The sequence below is a fragment of the Sceloporus occidentalis genome, unplaced genomic scaffold, assembly GCF_023333645.1.
Source record: "Sceloporus occidentalis isolate IW3139 unplaced genomic scaffold, rSceOcc1.0.p SCAF_1, whole genome shotgun sequence".
NCBI classification, from domain to species: domain Eukaryota; kingdom Metazoa; phylum Chordata; class Lepidosauria; order Squamata; family Phrynosomatidae; genus Sceloporus; species Sceloporus occidentalis.
Genome location: NW_028316981.1, coordinates 90,506,056 through 90,521,844, shown reverse-complemented (window position 1 = coordinate 90,521,844; position 15,789 = coordinate 90,506,056). Strand labels below are relative to the sequence as shown.

The 15,789-nt window shown below is 42.4% G+C and overlaps 1 protein-coding gene across 1 annotated transcript in view; it reads right to left on the bottom strand.

Moving 5' to 3' along the window:
* The window catches only part of LOC149321797 (platelet-derived growth factor receptor beta-like), a 119,446-nt gene that overhangs the window by 16,921 nt on the left and 86,736 nt on the right, over nt 1–15,789 (bottom strand). Inside the window, exons 16-19 of the mRNA XM_089528697.1 lie at nt 15,627–15,780; nt 12,779–12,945; nt 12,055–12,164; nt 6,861–6,983 (exon numbers count right to left, since the gene is read on the bottom strand). Coding sequence (XP_089384823.1) covers nt 6,861–6,983; nt 12,055–12,164; nt 12,779–12,945; nt 15,627–15,780 — 554 coding nt within the window. The remainder of the gene's footprint in view (nt 1–6,860; nt 6,984–12,054; nt 12,165–12,778; nt 12,946–15,626; nt 15,781–15,789) is intronic.

Below are 15,789 nucleotides of genomic sequence, written 5' to 3'. Positions count from 1 at the left end.
CCCGCGCGCGTGTTTTAGAATGCACTGGGCCCATTTCAGGGCCAGTGTGATAAACTCCCTTGTAACAACAGCAGGCTTGGACACAGAAGGAGGGGGAGTAAAAATAGGAATAACAAGACTCTGAGATACGCAGATGACACCATAATACTAGCAGAAAACCTCAAAGACCTGGAACAACTACTAAAAAAGATCAAGGAAGAAAGTATAAAGGCAGGCCTATTGTTGAACATAAAGAAAACAAAAATAAAGACCACAGAGGACCTACACAAATTTGAATTAGACAACGAAGAAATAGAAATAGTAAAAGAATTTTCATACCTGGGATCAAATATTGATAGAAATGGAGACTGCAGCCAAGAAATCAGAAGAAGATTAAGAATGGGAAGGACTGCTATGAAAGAACTATAGAAGATCCTAAAATGCAAGGATGTACAACGGAGCACAAAAGAATACAAGCCATTGTATTCCCTATTGCTATGTATGGATGTGACAGCTGGACAGTTAAGAAGGAAGATAGGAGGAAAATCAACTCATTTGAGATGTGGTGGTGGAGAAGAGTGCTAAGGATTCAATGGACAGCCAAAAAGACAAACAAATGGGTCTTAGAGCAGATCAAGCCAGAAATCTCTCTAGAAGCCAAGATGACAAAACTCAGGTTGTTGTACTTTGGACACATTTGTAAGAAAGCACGAATCACTGGAAAAAACAGTAATGCTAGGAAAGGTAGAGGGAAGTAGAAAGAAGGCTGCATGCAAGATGGATGGATTCTATTAAAGATATCATGAGTATGAGTTTGCAGGAGTTGAGCAGAGCAGTGGAGGATAGAGGGTCTTGCAGATGTCTCATCATCAGACAAGATGCAAAAGGAGAAGGGAATGGCAGTGGGGAAGGGGGAAAGTCCAGCAGATCTTCTCTCCCTCTGAGGCCTCGACCGAGGCAGTTGGACTGGAGGGAGGGCCCTTCTTCTTAGTCTGGTTAGCTCCAATGGAGCTGGCCTGCCCTTCTCTTCCTCTGGATGATGATGGCTAGAGGGAGGGCCCTTCTTCTTTTTCAGGCTAGACCCAATGGAGCTGGCTTGCCTTTCTCTCTCCTTTCTTCAAGGGAAGTTCCATGTAGAACATGTTACAGTAGTTTAACCAGGAGCATAGACTGTGTGGCTAGGTTATCCCTATCCAGGAAAGGCTGTAGCTGGTGCACTAGTCAAAGCTGGCACCAAGAACTCCAGTTCACATATTCCACTTGGGCCTTCAGTAACAACTATGGATCTAAGAGCTTTCCAAAGCTATGCACCTATTCCTTCAGGAAGAGTGCAACCTCATCTAAGACAAGCTGTTTACCCAGTTCCTACACCCCCAAACCACCAATCCACAGAGCCTCTTGTCTTATTCAGGTTCAGCTTACTGGCTCTCGTCCAACCCATTACAGCCTTCAAGCATTGGTTCAGCACCTACACAGCCCAAGCTGATGCCACTGACAAGAAGATATAGAGCTAAGGATCATCAGCAAACTAATTACACCCCACTCCAAACAATCTTATGACCCCCCCCCCGTGGCTTTGTGTAGATATTAAATAGTATGGGAGATAAGAGGGAACATTGTAGCACTCCACATTTTAATATCCATGGGGCTGAAGAGGAATTCCCCAATGCTCTTCTCTCTAGATAGGAACGAAACCACTGTAGAATAGTGCCTCCTACCTCCATCCCACGGAGCTGGTTCAGTAAGATGCCATGATCAATTCTATCAAAAGCTACCAAGAGGTCCAGGAAGATCAACAGGGTAGTGCCCTTCAGGTCTTTCCCCTAGATTAGGTCATCAGTCAGAGCAAGTAAGGTTGCTTCAATGTCATCACCCTGGCCTGAAGCCAGGCTGAAATGGATTTCCTTCAAGAACACCTGAAGTTGTCCAGCCACCACATGCTCAAGCACCTTGCCCCAAAGGGGGGATATTTGGGAGGGAGGGTGGCCGTCCGCAGGTGAGGGTGCACCGCTGTCTTCTTCAAGACAGCAGGCACCTGACATAATGGGCATTTACCATCCCTTGGACCCACCTAGTCAGTCCATCCCTACTAGATTTAACAATGAAGATGAGCAAGGGTCAAACTTGCATGTGGTGGATAAAATGTTTCAAGCATTTTGTCTACATTATTAGGCCTTAGTAACATGTATTGTGTCAAGTTCTATAAATCGTATAAAAGATAAATTAATATAAGTTATAGATATAGTCACAGATCTGGAACAGAGTGCCTACAGCACACAGTAAAAAATCTTCTTGTGCAGTGATTCTAGAGAGCAATCTACAATCTGCTGTGAAATGTAAAACTAGAAGTCCATCATGGGCTTATGATGCAATCAATGTGCATGTGTGTACGTGACTTGAAATCACCTATCAATGTATGGCAGCCCAGTGAATTTCATAGGGTTTTCTTAGGCAAGGATTACTCAGAGGTGGTTTTGCCAGTTCCTTCCCCTGAAATGCAATATCTATCTCTAAAGGATTCAGAATGGACTCTGTTTTGCACAGTGTATTTTCAGTTCATTGACAAGCTTAATGGTTATGATCAGTGGAATTAATGCCTCATAAGGAACTCAGGGTCTGTACAAACAGCCCCCAAAAGGCGGCATGCAACTGTCCCTTTACTGGCTGGATCAGGGCCATGGTCACCACACACCATGGCCCTGATCCAGTCTCCGGAGGGTGGAAAAAGGAATCGCTAAATGCATTACAGCTGTGGTGGTGCGACTTTCTTATGCCTTTTTTGCACTGCATCATCTAGATGCAGTGACAGGGTCCCGCCATGATGCCGTGTGCCATCTAGAATGGTGTGTGGCATTATGGCACAAAGGGGGCAGAGTCAAAGCATCCAGCATGCGGATGCTCTGCCGTGACTCTGCCCACAGATCTACACTTTGTGCCAGTCTGTACCAGGCCTCAGCTAAGATGCTATAAAAAAGATCCTATGGGTAAGCAATTAAACCATCATAAAATGTAAAACTAGTTAAAGCAAATTAAATCAACAATGACACTTTACTCATTTGAGTAGTCAGAACTAAAAATAAACCCCATTGGGTAATACTGGGCTATGATGGGGGACCATATTTGCCAAAATCATAAGGAAGCACTACATCAGACATGGGAAAACATTTATTTTGACAGAGCACCCCACCTCAAGTCTTGGAGAGAAGTGGACAAGAAATAGATCACCATCACCATCATCATCTCATTAATAATAAAAATAAAACTTTTATTTATACCAGCTTTTCAGTAATAAAACAATCAAAGTGACTAACAATTAAAACATCCACACACAATATTACATTAATACACCATTACAACATCCCCCCTTAAAAAGAAATTAAACATATTACAGTTAAACATTTAAATTTTAAAATATCTCAATAATAAATCAGAACATGGGCAGAGCAGTAATGTAGTACCTACTGTGAGGAGGAATCATTCTGTGGCCGAGCGATTTTTCATTCAGGAAAGGCCTGAAGGAACACAGGGACTGCCCTGGATAAAACTAATTTTGATTCAATCCATTTGAATTCAAATTGGACGGTTTCCTTTTATTGAGGACCATTTTAACTGTATCCCCTTAACTACGAGCCAAAACAGACAGCCTTAAAGTGGCAGCTTGATGCTGCCCCTTTGATCCCTGGATCGGGGGTGTGGCAACCTCACACCGCAGCCCCAAGCTGGCATTTTTCCAATGCTGCTTCTTTTTGCACCAGAAAAAAGGTGCCCTTTCTGCCGCTGCCAAAGCTTTTCAGCAGTCCTGTGGTGGGCAGCATCTAAACACCACACTGCCAGAGTGCTGAAAAGCTGCTGGCATGTGAATGGCTGGGTGGCTTCACGGTGACTTCCTGACAGTTTAGGGGTGTGCATCGTGGAAACGCCACGCTACCAAGAAGCCGGCTTTTTTTGCCTATTTGTTCTGGATATCTCTCAGGAATGTCAGTGAAAGTGGTGAATCACTTGATTTGATCTGGTCTTAGAGGGCATGCTTTTGTCCTGGCAAGAACAGGAAATTGGGTAACAAAAAGTTTGGTGAGGCCAAGCTCATTTAGGATGCATGGAGTCCTGTTGTCTACTATATTTTAGATGATTTATGGAATTAGAGCAAAACAGAGGAAATGCATAAGCCAATGTGAAGGCATCAGCTTTTGACCTCAGGTTATCAAGGACATGGCTGCAGAAGCAAGAAAACAGATGTGGATCCTGTAATGTATGAAACAGGAGGTTCTGAACTGTTTGAGCTCTATAGCCTTTATCCTAGTCATGAGTAAGTAAACAGCTATCTGATTGGCTCTGCAGGATTAAGTCACCATTGGACAAAGGTGGAAATGGGAGATAGAAGCATTTTTTTACTGCAGTGGAAAGGAGCAGGGGAGATGAAAGATGGAGAAGCTGCAGCCAAAGTGTTGTATACAGATCCTTCACCTGGAGTGCAGTTTCAAAGGGTGGAATATATATGTGAATCCAGAACAAAAGGAAACAAAGAATATTATAAAGGAAGATGATGAAAATGCTGGATTTAGAATACAGAGTGACGCTGTGGATGCAAACTAGCAGAGCCAGAAGGTGCCCTGCACGGCTGGCAAAATTGTGAACATGCAGATCCCGATAAGCAGATGATAGCAGCTTCAATATTAGCTAAATCAGTGCTTCCTAGGCTATTTGATTGGGAGGAGGTGCCATTATTTCCGCCACCCACCTCCCACCTGCCCCAAGTGTGCCAGGGACTGGCTGTAAATTTGTGCCCATTGGGTACAGTTATTCCTTTCTTTCCTGGAATGAAAACTTGCCAGGGATCAGCAGGCAATGGCTCAGGGACTGGCACCGATCCAGAGACCACCCTTCTACATAACAATGAGCTAAATCACCCTTTTCCATAGATCCAATTCAAAATGTACTGGGAAAGGTTTAGGTTTTCTTGTCATCTTTGGATGACTGGAAATTACAGCAAGAGGGGAAGCTTTGGTAGCTCTCACTTCTTAGCAGGCTCACCAACCACAGAACATCTGTCAGAGCCATGGCATTGTTTTTAAATGCTGCAGAAACTAAATTATTTTACAATATGCCAAAAATTAGCATATTGTAAAATAATTATGCTGTTATCTAGAACTTATCATACACTATAATGCGCAAACATGTATTATCTTAATGTTAAATGGAATCAAAAAAGATACTGGAGAAAGGACTATATCACACACAGCTTTTAAACTTCAATTAGAGCTGGAAAAAAGTGGCTTTGATTATACTTACTGCATGCTGCCACTGCCTCCAACCAGTAGCTGCTATGTTCCCAAACTGCAGTTAGGTACACCTTTTCACTGATGCAGAAAACCTGTCAATGAGCTCACAACTGCGCTAGTCCCTAGGAGCAAATCGTTGCTGCTAGAACAATTGCACAATTAGCGGTCATGTGGTGCCAGTGTCTACTCCTCTTCCTTTGTCTCCTCTCCCCTTCACTATTCTCAAGCAGGCCAGCTGCTTTTATTTTATTTTTTCTATTCCTTGACTTAAAAAAAAACCCAAAACCTTAAATTCCAGTAGCAGAGCTCTAGAATTGTGTGAAAAAGTGAAAAATAAAAATAAAATACTTCCCAAAGGCATGCTGGGTAGAGCATAGAGCAAGAAGATGGGGTGAAGGGGGAGTCAAAGAAAGTGCAATGACAGAAGAAGTCCTAGTCATGTGATTGAGAAGACATTTTATAATGGCTGCTCACAATCAGTTATAATTCCATTTTATTTAACAAGCACGACTGAGGTCACAATGGGGTTCAAGAGGTAATGTTGAGAGAAAAAGTTTTCTCATCATTTCTTGAACAATCTGCTGCTGGATTTGTGCTACTAACCAATTTGGCCTGATTTAAAAATGCAATGGAATCAGGTAATGAAGATGCTCTCATCATATATTCTTCTTATACATTTTTTGGGGTCACTCACACTATGAAATTCTTCCTGCCCCCGACTGTTGCTGCCGTCACTTCCCCCCTCCTCCTCCTGATCTTCCTCCTTCCTCCTCTTCCTCTTGCCATCTACCACTGCTGCCGCTTCCTCCCTTCTCCTTCCCCTGATCTTCCTCCTTTGAAAGACAGCATGGTGCAGTGGTTTGAGTGCCCAGCTACGACTCTAGAGACCAGGGTTTGAATGTTGTTTTGGCCAGTGGGTGACCTTGGGCAAGTCACACTCTCTCAGACTCAGAGGATGGCCATGGCAAACCCCCTCTGAACAAACTTGTCAAGAAAACCCCATGACAGGTTCGTCTTAGGGTCACCCAAGTTGGAAATGATTTAAAGGCACACAACAAAAATAATAACAACAACAACGAGCCCTCCTGCAAACCACCTGTCTCCCAGGGCTTTTCAGCCCCAACCCACTGAGGAGGCAAAGGGGGCCCATTCAGACTGCAAGTGTGAATGGGCAACAAAAAATCAGATCATGGCAAACATAGTGAGAACTATGAGCCCAATGGATTTGGGATGACATCACCAAGGAGACCCCAGATCTCCTCGGTACAAAATCGTAAGTGTGAAAGGGCCCTGAGGAAGTAAGTTCAAGTCTACCCATTTCTTTCTTTCAGTTAGTCTCAAAGGTGCTACAAGTTCCCTTTGCATACATATCTTCTTCTGAATATACTGCCATTTTGGGAATGCTTAGAGTCTTTTTTTTTAATGGAATGGAATGTGTTTAGTTAAATTTATTAAGCCTTAACCACAAATGTTAAAATTCAAAATATGTAGGAATTTGTCTTTTGTCTGATAATTAGAAATTATGGGTGGTAGAATTTTAACATCTTCTAATGCTAGGCAGGCACAGAGATTCCCCAAAATTCAGGAAATTTTCCTACTCACATTGCCTTTGGAGATGTAATTTGAATCCCGCATGATATCTCTTGCTAGACCAAAGTCACAGATCTTCACCAGCTTTCCCTCACAGATCAAAACATTTCTTGCAGCCAGGTCTCGGTGCACACACTGTGGGATAGGGAAAAACATGCTATAAATAAATGTTGTTGGTATTTTATTTTTTTGTCCCCAAAGGTCTGATGGTGTTCTGTTGCAAGACCATTCTCTGAAAAACATCACAAGGAAGCTGTGTGGAAATTAAAGAACCATAGGCTGTGTTCAGATCATAGCTTTACAGTGACCTGTTGCTGCCATTGCCTGTGGGTTGGTACATTATTTGTGTGTACTGTGGCCTATGACTCTGCAGTGTTTGTTAGTGCATCCCCAAAATCTGAAACAAGCTCTCAAGTGTGCAATCACCATTGCAAGAATAGACATGCAGATGTTTATTTAGAGAAGGATATAGACAACCTGGAGCAAGGTCAAAGGTAGCCAACAAATATATAAAGAGGTATGAAGAACAAAACATACAAGGAGAGGTTGAAGGAGTTGGGCATGTTTAGCTTGATGAGGAGAAAACTGGGGGGAGACATGATCACACTCTTTAAATACCTCAAGTGCTGCCACAAAGAGGAGGGTGCAAGCCTGCTCTCTGCTGCCTTGAAGGGCAGGACCAGGTCTAATGTTTTAAGTTGCAGGAGGGAAGATTTTGATAGAACATTAGATGGAACTTCTTCACAGTAGAGTTTATCACATGGGGAAAATAAAGATCAGAACCTGCAGTTATCCAGTGTCTTAGACACAATTGAGCAAATGGTTTTCAGACAACGTTGTGCACAAACAGCTTAGAATTTGACAAGAAAGTGACATGAACCAGGAAATAAGCATTTTTGGAAAATATTGGAAATTAATTTCTATTTCATTCATGAGGTTTTTTTTTTTTTTTTTGCACAACTGTTGTAGTGTGAAAGCAACTTGCAGTTTACTCATGGAATTCTCCCTGTTTTTGTGTTTGTTGCCAGATTTCCCATGGTTCTTTGGGGCGAGTTTACTTCCAGGGCCATGGAATAAGTAAAATAAATTAAAGAAGTACCTACCCTTCTTAAAAGCTCTTAAAACAAACAGCGGATGCAAAGGGAGAGAGGGAGAGGGAGAGGGAGAGAGAGAGAGAGAGAGAGAGAGAGAGAGAGAGAGAGAGAAAGAAGTCTGAGTACCGGCATAAGGGGACAGTCTGGAGGATCACGTCAGCCTTCCCTCCAAGCCAGAGCTCTTAAAGAAGCAGCTATTGAGGCAAAGGCAGGGACAGAGCAAGCGAGATAAGAGAAAAGGCTGAGTTCCCCCTTGCTCTTTCCTGTGTATGTCTGCCTCCAGCTTCAGCCCCTGTAGCCAGGGCTCTTAAAGAAACAGTTGCTGAGGGAAGGCAGGGACACACACAGAGATTTATTGTGGTCTACGTGTGAAAATCATTTGCTCATTTGATCACTTTTTCGAGATGCACACACTTTTATCATTATCAGGATGGAGGCACATTTGGTCCCATGATGTGAAAACTATTTGCGTATTTGCACACAAGTGCAAATTAATCTCAGATTCTGCACAGGATAACAGCGCTTTGCGTGTGAAAACCATTTGTGCAATTGTGAGTTAATAATGGGTTCTGAACATATTAAACTTCCAATTTTCCGCATGTGATAAACTCCTAAGGTTTGGCAATGAAACCAACTGCCTAAAGAGGTGGGAGGGGGAGACTCCTTCTAATGTCTTCAATAAGAGGCTGGAGAACTACCTGCTGAGCATGTTGTAGCTGAAATTTTTCCTTTAAGCAGGAGGTTTGACCTGATGGGCCATAGGGCTCCTTTCAACTCCATAATTCTATAATTTATTTTTAATGTGGCTTAACACAGTAGTCTATTGCTCAAAACAAATTTAGAGCTATTTTAAAGTGCTGAGTACATAGCCACCCCTGTGAACATGCAATTATTCTCCAAAACAGAATAAAGCTGCATGGCCCATGATCCAAGAACACTTTCTTTTGTAAAGTCATTTATTAACTGCATCTACTAGAGCAGTTGTGGGAAAGTGTGAACTGGAGTTCCCATCAGCCATCAACATAGCCAATGAGGTTGGCTATTATGGGAACGGAAGTCCCAAAACCCCCAAAGGAGTTGATTCTTTAGCCTCTGGGCTCACTGTTGGACAGAGTTTCCCATGAGAGACTTAAGCTTTCTTATTCACAGTGCTCTTGCCATTTCAATTTCTCTTTTTGTATATATGTCAATTTCCTAAAAAGAGACAATCAGTTTTAAGACAGAACTGCTTCCCAGAAACACATTTACAGCCTTGTTCCCACTTATGGAGAATTTGGTGCCTGATCCGAACTGATGATTTGGCGCAATCATAGTTCCTGGTTCTCACTATGTTTGCGCCGATTCTACCAATTTGGATCAGGCACTTTGGCTTCTCCTAGCCCTGACAGTCCTCAGCCCAGCCTCCTTACCGGCTTCTTCTGGCCTCCTTCGGCCTCTAACCAACTTCCCCAGCTTCCTTGTGGCCTCCTTCTGTTTCTCACGGCTGGGGAAGCTTGCAGAGAAGCCTCCCTGGCTTCTCTGCGACCTTCTTTCCAGCTCCCCCCCCCCCCGACCTTCTTCCGTTCCTCGCACCCAGGGAAGGTGGGAAAGAGGTTGCAGGAAGGTTGAAGAGAAGATGGTGGCTCAGATATAGAGTGGCAGGGAGGCCAGTGATGGGGAGATGGCTCAGGCCATTGCAGCTGCCCCCCATCACTGATGGCAGAATCGAATCTGTCCTGCCTAGTTCCCACTTGGGGCGGAGCAGATTCGAATCCGCCTATGGTTCCCACTACGATGAACTGATTTATTTGAGAAAATATCGATGCATCCCAAAAAAAAACCACTCCTTTAACCCAGCATCTTTTTGATGCGGGTTAATTGGGTAAAAACCTTACTCCCCCCCTTTCCAAATCGCTTTAGCAATTCGAATTAGGTGGGAACCATGGTGGTTTAAACCGGATCATTTCAAATCACAATCCGATTTAAACCATAGTGGGAACAACCCCTACACCGAATCAAAAAATCAAAGAGCTGAAAAAGACTACTAGAGCCATCCAGCCCAACACCTTGCTATTCAGGAAAACAAAATCAAAGCATCCCCAACAGATTGCCATCCAACCTTTGTTTAAAAACCTCCAAAGAGGGAGACTCCACCACTCTATGAGGCAGTAAATTCCACTGTCAAACAGCTCTTACTGTCAGCTGTTTCCTCCTAATGTTTAGGTGGAATTGCTTTTTCTATAGCTTGAATCCATTGCTCCGGGTCCTAGTCTCTGGAGCAGCAGAAAACAAGCTTGCTCCCTCTTCAATATGACAAAACATGGCTATCTTGTCCCTATGAACCTTCTCTTCACCAGTCTAAACATAGCCAGCTTCCTAAGCTGTTCCTCATAGGGTATGGTTTCCAGATCAAAAGAGACAGTGCCTGTACTGTGCAGTGTGAACTGTACCTTGTACGAGTTTACACTGGAAGCAACCACAGATCTTCTGTGTGGTAAACCTTAGCAGTAACTTTGTGTACAGAAGTGCTCTCTATATTTACCCTGTTTCTCTTTTCCACAGTTATTATTAGTAAAAATTACTTCCTTCTATGAGGAATTTGTGTCAACCAGAACTTGGGAGCTACTGTATTCTGGGAGGTGTAATCTGAAAAAGTAACTTTCCCATAGTTTACTTGGAATACTTATGAAGCATGATATAGCTTCATTGAAATGTGACTGGGCAACTGAATCATAGAGTTGGAAGAGACCGCAAGGGCCATCCAGTCCAGCCCCCTGCCATGCAGGAAGGCAACTCAGCTACAAAACCATTTTATGTTTTCTAACAGGGGAGTCCGAGAATGAGTGCTGGAACCAAAATAAGCTAGGCATAAAAAATATACAGTAACCAAATAGGAAATTTATACTAGCCACAGCATTATGTTTGTCACAGAGAACTTGTGATTATTTATTCAAATATTTATATGCCACCTTATACCTTAAGAGAATAAGGTAGCAAGCAAGTAAATTCTATTTAACAATTTTAAATAATTTAAGAATGCTAAAATAACAAAAATAATTTAAGCAATCTAAGAACATATTAAACAACTTAAAATTTTTTAAAAAGTTAAACCAGTTTTAAACTTTGTATATGTTCAGATTTGGATAAAGTTATTAGGCCCCCAAAGAATTTCATAAAAAGAATAAAAAGACTTGAGGAAGATTTTAAACCATTCTATCTATGAGCCACCTTGGGTCCCTTTCTGGGAGAAAGACAGCATAGAAATGAAATACAATTAACAAAAACCATCCTTGACTCCACAAAGAAATAAGTGTTGCTGGTAATCAAGCCTCTGAGGGAAGGGTGCGCCAGAACTGGTACACAGCTGAGAAGGCCCTCCTCCACATATACACACTGTACTGATCCGTCTGGGTGATATAGAAGAGGGCCTCTCCACCAGGTTACCCTGACAAAAAAGTTTAAACCTTACTGTTAAAACACAGCCTTGTATGAACAACAGGAAAAAGTACATGCTCAGAATGAGGAAGGCTGTTCATAGGAAAGTACTGGCAGCTCCATTTCCAGCAGAATCTCATCATTAGTCTGTAATTAAGATATAGCTGTTATTGTTATTTGCCATCAAGTTGGATGTGACTTATGGCAATCCTATGAAAGGCAGTCCTTTAGACATCAACAGCCCTGTTCAGGTCTTGCAAACGTGGAGCAGTGACTTTTTAACTGAACCATATTTAGGGAAGAGTATCCAATTTCCCAATATTAACAGGGTGAAAACTGGAAGTTTATTGAATGAAGGGCTGAATATTATAGGATTAAAACCTTGTCTGCCTTGAACAGGGGAAAGAGAATTTATTATAATCCAGTATGGCTATGGTCCAGATGTTGGGGTGATTAGATAAACATTACTGCTTCCTTCTTTCTCAGAAGAGGTAATGTCTAAAGAGCAGTATACCAGCATCTAATAACACATGAATCAATGTCAGGTCTTGCAAGAAAACTAGTTGATACACATTTATGCTCCTCCAGATGCCTCTGTACTCTTCTTGTTCTACAAATAAAACAAACAACTCCTTCTCTTGTGAAGCCAGTCTCCCACAGAAAAAAATAAATAATTCTGGATACACAAATATATTTACATTTTTCGAAGCTAGGAATTCCATCCCATTGGCCACTTGGAAGCTAACTCCAACAAGGTCTGTGTAGCTGAGGATAGGAGACTCATTTATCAATGTCACCTTTTCAGAAACTGGAAACACAGAACAGAGAAACAATTATTGTAGTTTGGTTTCCAAACACCCCAGTGATATAAGATTAGTCTAACTCTAAATTCATACAACAAAATAATAATAATAATAATAATAATAATAATAATAATAATAATTTGTATTTGTATACCGCTTTTCCTCCAGATCAAAGCGGTTCACAACATACAAGCTACATGTCACATGCTATAGCACAAAGCAATACAATACATCAATAGTGATATCAGCGATCTCATACAATTCAACAAAAATCCTCAAAAACCATGTACAAAGCAGTCAAAGCCATCAGTTGAGGCTTGTTGCTGCCGGCCTGCCTCTCTCACCCTCAAGATGGTGGTCGGAAGGAGGGCTCTTAGTGTTTGCAGGCGAGGCCTGTTGTTGCTGGCCTGCCTCTCTCCCCCTCAAGATGGTGGTCAGAAGGAGTTTTGTTAAAACATAAAACCAAAAAGGTATCAGGAGAAACAATTAAGAATCTTACTTAACAATTGCGAAACAATTCAATAAAACCATAAACAAGATCCTCACTTCTCCACATTGGTTCCTAAGGCAACAAAACCATCACAAATTGTATGTACTGCCTTCCCATGACTTCCCTTACCTGCTGGCGAATAGGTGCCCAGCTCATATGTGGCACCATAATTGGAGGAATCAATGTCCACATACTTTATTTCACCTTTCATGTCTGACATGGGCACATAATCCAAGGACTCATCCTTACTCATATCCATGTAGCCCCCGTCACTTTCCACAGATAAGGATGTATGGCTGCAAAGAGGGAGACAGTTATTCAAACCATGTGCTTGTCCCATCAGGATAGATCTATTACAAAAGAGCAGCTTCAGATAGAAGACAAGCAGAAAGAGAGGAGACACCATACAATTGTGTTTTCTCTCCCCATGTTCACTCACAACAATGTCCAAAGCTGCTTAAACACAAAAACAATCAGGGACAAAAAACAGTATAATACAAATGGATCCAAGGCATTTTAAACTAATATCTGTGTGTACAAACAGATACCCAGTCCTGGTTTTTTTTGACACCCAATGGAGACAAATGGACACACACAATTTAATCAGTGAACTGTGTGATTTCCACACATTTCAATGCCTTCTGCAAAATACTACAAACCAAAAATAAAAATAATATATATCTTTTACAATCCCATAACAGTACTGTTTTTAATCAGGTTTAGTAAGTATCTTAGGGTTTTTCCCCCCTTGTTTTTAATTCAGGCATTCTCTTGTAGTGGAAAGTATAACAAAATTGCTAGGATACTGATGTAAGTAAATGTATTTGCAGCTCTGTATTAATATCCTTCTTTTAAAATGTTTTAAAACACCTCAGCACAATATGACTGTCAGGATTGTATGCAGTGCAGAAACTTCCACTCATGAATCAATGACAGTGTCTCACAACAGTTTCTTTCAAAATGCTACTCAAAAAATAAAACTGAAAAGAAAGTAGCATGACTACCAGCAATATCAATACAGATATGGTACATTATTATAAGATGATGTTACTAAGGCCTCATTCCCACTGAGGTTTAAACTGGATCATGTGGAATCACGATGTAGTTTAAACCACTATCGTTCCCACTTGGGAATCGATTTTGAGCCGATTTGACAAGGGGGGTTAGAGTTTTTCGCCATTTAACCCACGTCAAAAAGACGCAGGGTTTTACTGCTACTTTTTGGGCTGAATCAATTTATTTGAGAATAAATTGATTCAGCCCAGTGGGAACCCAGGGCGGATTCAAATCTGCCCAGGCAGCCCGGCTCCCTCCATCCATCCTCCTAGCCATACCTGGAACCTCCCTCCCTTCCTCCTCCCTTCCCTCCACCTGCCTGCCTGGTGGCTTTGCAGGGTTTGGTGGTGGCGGCAGTGGCTGTCAGGGCTTGGTGCCCCCCGGTCCTCCTCCTCCTCCTGAAAGGATGCCTTCTCCCTGGCCCTGCTTCGGTTGCAGGTGGAGGCAGCGGCAATCAGGGGGCTTGGAAGATGGAGGCATGCATGCACACACCCACACGCGGGTGGCGGAAAAGGCGTCCTCCGCTCTCCTGGCCTGCCTCTCTCCTTCTGCCCTGGCTTCATTCTAATGTAGGCCTACCAGGGCAGAGAATGGGGAGAGAGACTGGCCGGCAGAGAAGAATGCATTGAGGAGGAGGACCACCGGAGGGCACTGAGTCCTGACAGCCACCTCTGCCACTGCCGGGCCCTGCAAAGCCACCAGGCCACCAGGTAGGCAGGTGGAGGGAGGGAAGGAGGAGGAGGAAGAGGAAAGAAAGAAAGAAGGAAATAGGGAAGGTTTGTTGCCTTTTATTTCCTCTTCCTCCATCTTCTTCTCTCTGTGGCCGTTTTTCCTCTCCTCCCCTTAAGTGTGAATGCCAAAGGGGAGTAAAAGGCGCCAGAGATAATTGATTTAAAAATAATCCAGTTTTGACTTGGATTATTTTTGTCAGTGGGAATGGCCCCTAAGATAAATATTGCTTTTTTGTTTTGTTCTGTTTCTCTTTTGCACTCTCTGTCACACACAAACTAGTGTCATTGGGACTTCGCTTCATCTGAAGCAGATGGCACAACCTACTTTGGGATGGAGAGTGGAAGGGATACAAACACACACAAAAGTGAAGAAAGATGTCTAGTGGATGGAATATTGCTTCTTCTGAGACTTCATTTGGTCACAATTTTTTGGAATCAGGGAAGAATTTTATTTAAGTTTGAATGACAAGACAAGTCCACTGGAGTATTTTTGTGCATACATACATATGTGTGTGTGTTTCCTTTTTCTCCTAGCATATGTCTTAACTAACTTGCTTCAAACATCTGGATGGTGGCAAATACAGTGCAGGCTCAGAAGTTCACATTTATTTTCTGCATGATTCAGTTCATTATAATCTTAATGCAGTTGATTAATTTGTGAAGTGGTAGATTGATGGCAAATACCATGTGCAGGAAGGACCTGGCAAAACCACCTCTGAGTACTCCTTGTCTAAGAAAACCTCATGAAATTCACAGGGTTGCCATACGTCAACAGGTGACTGGGAGGTACACACACAAACATAAACATGGGGTGAATGGGTGCACTTGTAACGTGAAAGGGATTTCCAAATGTCTCTCACCTTGTGGTGGTTACAGGTATCACTCCATTATGGAGAAGGGGGTGCCTAGGTGACCCTGTTTCACCAAAATAAATAGCTCAGACAAAGTAGTAGATACTGATAGCAACAAAGTAAGCCTTAGATATGTAAACTAAAAATTACAGAAGCACACATAAACAGAGTATAGCCAGCTCAGTGCTGAATTTGCCATCACTTAATCTTGTTTACAAAAAAGAAATAATCCTCATAATCTACGTTTCTGTTTCCATGAACCAGAAAGGGCATGAGCCTATATATACTGATGGAGTAATAGCAACATGCAGTGAAAGGAGAATGGTAGTTCACAGGCACCTCTGCACTCTGGTCTCATTGGGGGCATTCCCATACACCTCTGTCTCCTGTTTCGCTTTCTCGGTGCAGCACTGTAGAAACGTGTGCTTGTTCCTGTGCAAATAGTCCACCAAGTCTCCATAGCGGCAGTATTCTGTTATGATGTAGACAGGACCTGCAAAGG